We start from the raw sequence: 8,899 nt of genomic DNA, 5'->3' as shown, positions 1-8,899 counted from the left end.
TCTTTGTAGTGTATTCAACTGAATATCGGTTGAAAAGGATTTGCAAATCATCGTATTCTGTTTTTATTTATGTTTTACACAACGTCCCAACTTCACTGGAATTGGGGTTCTAAGTTTCACTGTGTAAAGGCAGCCTTAAGACAGCTGCACTGCAAAACATCATAACTGTAACAATGTTTTAGGTTTACTTCACTGGTTTGTTTACTAATACAATTCTAGTTACAGCTTAAAAACCTCTGATCAGACCTATGTCAGAGCTGTGTGGGCGTGGCTAGCGAGCAGCTTGATTGACAGCTCTCTGTCCAACACTCCTGGCCTGCTCAGAACTAAGATGATTATCCAGCCTGTATGTGATGGTAGCTGGACAGAAAAAGTCACGGACAGACGAAGCGACGCGTGAATGAAGGAACAGCACAGTCAATGTCTGGATAAACGAATGAAGGCGCGACATGCAGCTACACACAGCTGCTCTTGCTCGCTGGCTGTTGGTTATGCTGGGTTAGCTTTAGCTCTCCAGGTTTCTCCGACTGAAATTGTTTTGGTAGGTGGGGCGAGAGACGTCAACCTTGTGATTGGTCAGAGGGATGTTTACAGAAGCATTATCCAAGATTAGGATGCCCTAGTTTAGGTTTTGGGGGAGTCATGGGCTGGAGGTTAGGGAACCAGCCTCGTGACCGGAAGGTTTGATCCCCAGAGCCGACAGCACATGACTGAGGTGTCCTTGAGCAAGACACCTAACCGTTTATTAGACTTTGGGAAACATGCGTTGTACATTGTGTGTATTGTGAGTCCAGAGGAACAAGGTTAACATAATTACTTGCCCCACAATCTTCCTAGCGGTTTCGTTGGTTTCTGTTAACTGTTATTTCTCAAAATTATAAATATAATTCTGTGAAAAAGTGTTTGTGTGTCTGATCATATAGTCGTGCTAAACGTTAAGTTCGGATCCATTTTACAGGTTTTGTTCTCGCCATGATGGTGTTTTGTGTTCAGGTTTACATTTCCTCCTCACCAAATGGCGTTTGGGTATTAAGCTGTTAGTCTCTGGAGTTTGGTGATTGAAGCCTTATAATATATTTAGTATAATGGAGCTGTAATTGGAGCCACTTGCATTATACAAGGCAGAGTGACTCACACTCACCTATACTTGAAAAAGTAGAGTATAGCCAGTGCGGTGGGACACCAGGACAGTCGTGGGCTGGAGGTTAGGGAACCAGCCTTGTGACCGGAAGGTTGCCGGTTCGAGCCGACAGCACATGACTGAGGTGTCCTTGAGCAAGACACCTAACCCCAAACTGCTCCCTGGGTGCTGCGGATTGGGCTGCCCACCGCTCCGGGCAAGTGTGCTCACTGCCCCCTAGTGTGTGTGTTCACTAGTGTGTATGTGGTGTTCCACTTCATAGATGGGATAAATGCGGAGGTGGAATTTCCCCGTTGTGGATCACTGAAAATTAGACACCAACTCTGACACCAAGTTATTTCAGCATCAGTGACCTCGCTACTCCAATTAAGCTTCTCTGATACTCAGGACCTCCATGGACCCTCACAGGGTGGTGGATCCTTCTCTGCACTGCAGTAACACTGATGTGGTGGTGTGTTGTGCTGGTCTGAGTGGATCAGACACGGCAGTGCTGCTGGAGTTTTTAAAGACTCGCCCAGTTGTGTTAACCCTACAAATAGTAACTATAACTAGATCTGCATGAGCAATTTTAACAAATGAGTAAACTAAACAAAAAGTTCAAAGATCGTGTTCGGTCAGTCACCCACAGGCTGTTCTGACGAATTGTGCTACCTCCTCGAAATGAACCCCTGTACCGTATATTTATATTTTAGGTAGCGCTCCACACAAAACTGCCATCAGAAAATGCTACCAGCACTGAGATCTTTAGGTAGGAGAATTGAACAGCCTGGATGTCCCCATGAGAAAACCTTACCAGCCAATTAGGACATCCTGATGGCACAGGTCACCTTCTAAGGGAGTAAGTGATGAAGTCATTGAGCCTGTGCTGAATTATTTAACATTAAACAACAGAATGCTTGAAACATTCAGTAAGCGATGATACGCGCATGCTCAGTAGGACCACTGGACTATTTAGAGACCACCGTTCACAAGAAGTAAGTTTTAATCAAATCCATCTGAAACCGTAAAACATGTGTTTACAAATCATATTTAGGGACTTACATTATATAATATATATTTACAGAAGTTACAGCAACCAACACAGACAAGTCCACCTTAAGATCATCCTTTAAAACCGAGCTCAGAGACCGCGCGGAGCTCCGGGATGAGCTCGTCCGCGCTCGGCCGCCGGTTCGGTTCTGCGCTCCAGCAGCGGCTCAGCAGGTCTGCGCAGGCGCGGCCCCCGGCGGAGCGGCGGAGGACCTCCCTGTCGAGGTCCGGCCGCAGAGCGTAGGCCACCACGGCGTAGATCACGTGCTGCCGCTCTCCGCCGTAGGGCGGCTCGCGCGTGAGCAGCTGCCACAGCGTGACTCCGAACGAGTAGATGTCGGCCTGCACCGTCACGCGCTCGCCCTTGAGCAGCTCGGGCGCGCGGTGCGTGTAGGTGCCGCCGATCTCGCGGGCGCGCGCCTCGTGGTCTAGCCCGAGCTGCAACGAGCAGCCGAAGTCGGCGAGCTTGCACACGCCGTCGCGCGACACCAGCACGTTGGCCGGCTTTAGGTCCAGGTGCACGACGCCGTGCGCGTGCAGGTGGCAGAGCGCGCGCGCGATGTCTGCGGCGTAGCGCACGCACAGCTCAGAGGGCAGCGGCTCAGCGGCGCCGTAGATCACCTGCTGCAGGTTGAGGTCTCCCGCGAACTCCATCAGGATCGTGCCCACGTGCCCCTCCCCGTCCTCGCGCTCCTCCGACAACGTACGTGTCGCCGTGGTGGTCGTGGTGGTGGCCGCAATTACGCGCACCAGATTGTCGTGGCGCAGGTGCGCCGCGTTCAGCTCCGCCCAGAAGCTCTGGCGCGAGGCCAGTTTGTTCCTCGCGCGCCGCACGTGCTTCACAGCTACCGTCTCGCCGAAGTACGTGCCTTTGAACACCGAGCCGAAGCCGCCCGAGCCGATGGGCTCCAGCCCGCGCAGCTCGCGCCACTGGACCACGGACGACCAGAGTCTGCGCGCGAGTTTCCCGTGAGAGTCGTTGGCGGGGACGCGCAGGGTCGAGGCGCCCGCGTGTCTGCTCAGCGGGCTGCTGAGGGCGCCGAGCCTGAGGCCGAAATCCCGCGGCAGGAGCCGAGTGACGGGGACCGGAGACGGCATGACGGTGGAGAAGAGCGGACAACCCGCGCGGCTTCACGCATTTCGGATTTGCCTCGCTGACGTGACGTCACGTGGTACCTTTTGTAGCGGTCATGTGACCTGAGGTGCCGGGGCAAAGCCGTGGCTGTGTCCGAAATCGAGCCCTATTCCCTAGAGCGGTGTTCCCCAGCCCCTCGCCTTGGACCCCCACTGCCCTGCACGGTTTAGTGTTAATCTAACTAATCAGCCAATTAACGACGCTCTGCTGGGAAGGAGTGGATGCATTAAAGCAGGGAACGCGCTAAAATGTGCAGGGCAGTGGTGTCCAATCAACCCTGCCTCTCTAGAGCGGCCTTCATGAGGACCATAGTTCAAACCACGCTCTGCCTCACCTGCTCCAGCTAATTAACTTCTTCTGAGCTCCTTGTTTGGCTGGATGAGATGCAGGTCTGGAGAGGGGGCAGCATGTAATGAAGTCCTCTCAGAAAAATATTGGGTTTATGAGATGAATGTGCACGAACGTCCCCACAATGTTCTGTTTACTCTGATTTATGAGACATAAACATGTGATACATGTAACTTCATAAAAAAACATTGCTCTTCTTATAAGTATCTTCTGCTCTCCTCTTTGTTCTGTCATAAGTAGGAAATTCCAAGGAGGACTAAAGATTGGATGTCAAGAGATTTTCTGCTACTTAACTCTGATAAAAACAGAGGTCCTGCTTCTTGGTTCAAAATTAGCTACAAACTGTCTAACTCAACACTTAACAATCTCTCAGCTGCATCAAGCTCATCTGTTAAAAATCTTGGTGTTGTGATGGACGCTGATCTGTCCTTCGACGCACATATAACTAATATCACTAGAACAGCTTTCCTGCATCTCCGCAATATCACTAAATTAAGAAATGCAGTATCTCTACAGGACGCAGAAAAGCTAGTTCATGCATTTAGTACTTCAAGGCTGGGTCACTGTAATGCCCTGCTGTCTGGATGTCCCAGCAAAAGCCTCAACAAGCTTCAGCTGGTCCAGAACGCTGCAGCCAGAGTCTCACAAGAACCAGAAAGTTCGACCATATCAGTCCAGTTTTATCAGCCCTGCACTGGTTACCAGTTAAACTTCACACTGATTATAAAATCCTATTACTGACCTATAAAGCTCTAAACGGACTCGCCCCTCAGTACCTGAGTGACCTTCTCTCCCACTATGAACCATCACGCCTACTTAGATCACAAGGTGCTGCTCACTACTGGTACCTAGAACTAATAAAGCTCCATCCCCCTGAGCTTCTCATACAAAGCCCCCCAGCTCTGGAATAATCTTCCTGCTAATGTTCGGGACTCAGACTCAGCCTCAGTCTTTAAGTCTAGGCTAAAAACTTACTTGTACAGTCGAACCTTTGGTGATTAGTCTCCCTGTCAGGTCTAGACCTGCTGGAGTCTCTGCTGCTCTGTTTTACTGTAATCTGTAGTCAGTCACTCTTTACAGAACTGACTCTGTTTTTTCTTTCCTTTCTCTGCCGAGCTGATCAGCTGCCCATCCTGTGCGTCTGATGCTGTTGCCTCTTCTGCCTTGATTGGTGCCGCTGCTCACCAGCCTTCTGGACCGGTTTGACCACCACTGAGCTTCTTGCTGTACAGCGCTGTGCAGTCCTCACCCTCAGATCTTCTCTTTCCCACTTTACTATAAAACTTCATACTAATAATGTTTGCTATCCGGTGTCGACCGTAGGAGGATGGGTTCCCCTTCTGAGTCTTGGTTCCTCTTTTTCCTGGCCACTGGCGACACTCATGGGGGCTCGGACCTGGATTTTCTTTTCTCTTCTCTCTGTAATACTGATTGTTTTGTAAAGCTGCTTTGTGACAACACCTGTTGTAAAAAGCGCCGTATAAATACATTTTGCTTGCTTGCACACCCTAATGCCTGAAGCACTCAGACTGTCGCTTATACACGTTTCATCACGTTTTTACATCATATTCACTTTTTATAAGTTACTATTTAAATGTGCATCTTCCCATATCACTTATGATCAAATCTGTGCATACAAATATTTTATAAACGAGACCTCAGGGTTGGTTGAGAACCACTGAACTCCAGAAATGGGGCTAAAAGTTCAGTTAGTTAAGACTTGCGTAAGACTGATAACGAAATCAGCAGGTAACCTTTTGTCAGACTGCTGTGTTTTTTGTCTCGGCTGCTCTATTTGTCCTGTTTTACCGTAACTTTTATCAGTGAAATCTGGTCACAACCCATTTTCATTTCATTTCATTCACTGGGTTGCTGTCTACAGAATGAAAGTCATTCTGACTGGACTGGAGTTACACAAACTTAAACCTGTGACATCACACGTGACCAAAGTACACGAAGCATCTTTGATAGTGACTGCCAGTTGCTAACTGACTGGAAAACAGCCTGATAAGGCTGACAGAGGTCAGCGTGGACCCATTTTTAGTCCTGCTTCTCCTGCTCCTGCCCACAACCTATTTTTTATGTGCGATGCTGTGTAACTGGCCAAAAAATGACGCAACCGTGACCCCTCTGACCCTGCGTGTTGGGTCCGCCCTGTGTCACTGCATGTGGTAATGAAAGTCCCAGTTTTTGTAGCTTGGTGATCACCACACACCGCAATTCACTCAAAGTGAATGAATTTGAAGGGAGGTCTGCTGAGCAGATAGAGGAGAAATATGTCATCTGCGCTCCCCACCCTGGTTTCTGGCAGCAGACTGTTTATCTCAAAACATACACACATACACACACGCAACAAAGTTCAAAGGCATCAATATTTTTACTGCTCTGCTTTTTACTATCCAGCTTCCACATCCATGAAGAACCACAGAAAAGACCATCCTGGACAATCCTGATCTTTCTCTGTGGAGGTACATCATCACATGTGTTGGTTGCAGTCTGTCTTGTATTTCTTGACTGCTGGATTCTTTGCTGTTAATAATCTGAGTAAGTAAAAGCCGTTCACCACTACTGGGGCTGTCGTGGGCTGGAGGTTAGGGGACCAGCCCTGTGACCGTAAGGTTGCCAGTTCCATCCCCTTGGCTGACAGTCTATGGACTGAAATGCCCTTGAGCAAGGCACCTAACACCCAACTGCTCCCCGGGCGCCATGGATAGGGCTGCCCACCGCTCCAGGCAAGTGTGCTCACTGCCCCTAGTGTGTGTGTTCACTAGTGTGCATGTATGTGTGTTTCACTGCACGGATGGGTTAAATGCAGAGGTCTGATTTCACAGTGACGAATGGTTGTTAATAAACGACTGTAGGTAAACTTAATGGTCTTTCATGTGGTCATAACCTTTGTTTTTTTCATACTGATCTGAAGTCATTCCTTTTCACTCTGCCATTCTCTTTAGATCGTCCTGATTTTCCACTATGAGTGTCATCTGCCTATCAAAAGGTACTGATGTTTCTTCCATTGTCTTCCTCCTGCCCTGCCTTTCTCATTAAATATTCAGTAGGCAGGTTGAGCAAGTATGGTGATGCCTGGTCTTCTTGCTTTCCCGATGTGGAACCAGTCTGTTTGAACATTTTCTCTTGTGACTATGGCATGTTCATCAGTGTAGAGGTTCCTCGGGCTCTGGTATACTGATTTTCCTGAGACCATTCCATAATTTGATGTGGTTGACAGAGTCAGAAACTGTGCTGTAGTCAAAGAAACACATGTTGACTTCCTTCTTGAACTCCTTGCCGTTTTTTAATCCAGCCTACATTAGCAATGGAATACCTCTCCTGAGTCCTGCGTGCACATTTGGCCGTCCTCTTTCTAGTCTGCATTGAATAAACCTGAGCATAAGTTTGCTGATGTGTGATCAGAGAGGTCTGCACATTCTTTCTCGCCTCCTTTCTTTGGAATTGCGATATAAACTGACCTCTTTCAATTTGTTGGCCGTGCAGGACTTTTCCAGATTTCCTGATATAATTCATCAGAACCGAATCTTCTTCAGAACCTTGAACGGATTCTGTTGCGATGCTGTCGATTCCCGTGGCTTTCTGTTTTGGCAGTGACGTCTTTTTGTCGAGGTCTTTTGGGCATTTCTTTTATCAGTGTTTGACTTTTCTTTATTTGTTACGCCTCATCCATCAAATTCTCTTAGCATACCCACTCAAGACTGAAATGTATTCTGGATCTCATGTATCTCCTGGAAAACGGTCCGCATTTTCCCACATCTGTTTCCCGTTTTAGCATCTTTACAGATGTTGTTGTTGTTGTCGTCGTATTGGTCCTCGTCCTTCCTGGCAGCTGTCTGCAATTTGCAGCGTACTTCTCTTAAATTATCTTTTTTCTTCTTAATTTTGGCTTCTTCTTCTCTTTTTTGCCATTTCCACTGTATCATTTGTCATCTACTTTGATTTCCTTCTCCTTTTCATTCTTCCCAAGTCTTTCACTGATTCATCCATCACGGCTTCTTTGAGTTCCATCCACGGCTCTTCTGGCAGGTTCTCACCGTTGAGTCCAGCATTTGAAACAGGTTCCTAATGTTTTATTAGAAGACAGCTGGTGTGTTATAGGGTCATGTTTCAGTTTGATATCTTTTGTCTGAACTTCAGCTGAAGTTTGTGATCCACAATCCTCTCCAGACCATGTTTTTCCCATGAAAATTTGGTGAACTCCAACTTGTCCAGGTGTACAGATGTCACTTAGGTTGCTTGAAGAATGAATTAGTAAAGGAAAAGACATTATACTTTTTTTATGTGTTTTGTGTTTTATATAATTATTTTTATTTACAGCCAGTTCTTTATAGAGCATTGAGACCACACTGGTAAAAGTGGTACGTTCGATCTGTTATAAGTATAAAAAATCCTGTTTTTAAATAAGTATAAATATAAGAGAATCTGCATCTGGTCTGTATCATTATTAGAGACTACTGTACATATTGCACTGTCTGTACCCCCCCCCCCAACCCCAACCCCCCCCTCCCTCATCTTGCACATCTGGACTACATTAGACACTTTATTTAGGTACCAATATCACGATTATTCGGAATGGTCATTATATGCCGTTACCTGTGCCTCCTTGTACAGTCATTATTGCACTGCCTTATTCATCTCAGGTTATAGATATTATTCCACATTGTTGTATGTTTCTATTTGTTTATATGCCTGCAGGTATTATTTTTATATTTTTTCTTCCTGTTATATTGTTTACACCCTCATTACTATTACCGTCCTGTGTTGAGCGACTGCTACCGGCTGCTCAATTTCCTTCGGGATCAATAAACCATCCATCTAAATATTGTTGTCGTTTACCTTTGAAGTCACTGTCTTTCACTGATAGCCTAAAGATCTCCCATTATGACCAGTTACGTGGGAGCTGTAATCATAGAGTTGGGTGTAATGATATTTGTTGATGCCTAATGACATTTACATTTTTAAAAAATTTATCAATAAGCCATCATATTAAAAACTGAAGGCAACCTGCTGCATTTCCGTGAACGCTCCACCGCAGCAGGAGGGTGCACGCTGTCCTCAGGGTTAGGGGAAGCTGCATTAGTGTACCCGCCTGCTGGAAGAGAACAGGTGAGGCGTAAAAAGGCTTGGAAACAGTTAAAAGGTGCGAACAGAGACGGTGCTTTCCTCACGAAAACGCGTCTACCTCTGCTCAGCCGAGACTTGGCCATGTAGGGAGATGTTTCCACCTCTTGTTGTCA

The 8,899-nt window shown here is 47.0% G+C and overlaps 1 protein-coding gene across 1 annotated transcript; it reads right to left on the bottom strand.

Annotated features, from left to right (window-relative positions):
* Positions 1-2,091: 2,091 nt before the first annotated feature.
* On the bottom strand, positions 2,092-3,611 carry mos (v-mos Moloney murine sarcoma viral oncogene homolog). The gene has a single exon (XM_017724512.2). It carries the CDS (start codon positions 3,266-3,268, stop codon positions 2,243-2,245), a length of 1,026 nt encoding a protein of 341 aa, XP_017580001.1. The 5' UTR covers positions 3,269-3,611; the 3' UTR covers positions 2,092-2,242.
* Positions 3,612-8,899: the final 5,288 nt, after the last annotated feature.

This window comes from Pygocentrus nattereri, chromosome 17 (assembly GCF_015220715.1).
Source record: "Pygocentrus nattereri isolate fPygNat1 chromosome 17, fPygNat1.pri, whole genome shotgun sequence".
Classification (NCBI taxonomy): domain Eukaryota; kingdom Metazoa; phylum Chordata; class Actinopteri; order Characiformes; family Serrasalmidae; genus Pygocentrus; species Pygocentrus nattereri.
Note: the sequence above shows the minus strand (reverse complement) of the source record. Positions and strands in the feature narration are given on the sequence as shown.

Coding starts and splice junctions, on each gene's coding strand:
- mos (XM_017724512.2), bottom strand. CDS start 3,268: ATGCCGTCTCCGGTCCCCGTCACTCGGCTCCTGCCGCGGGATTTCGGC.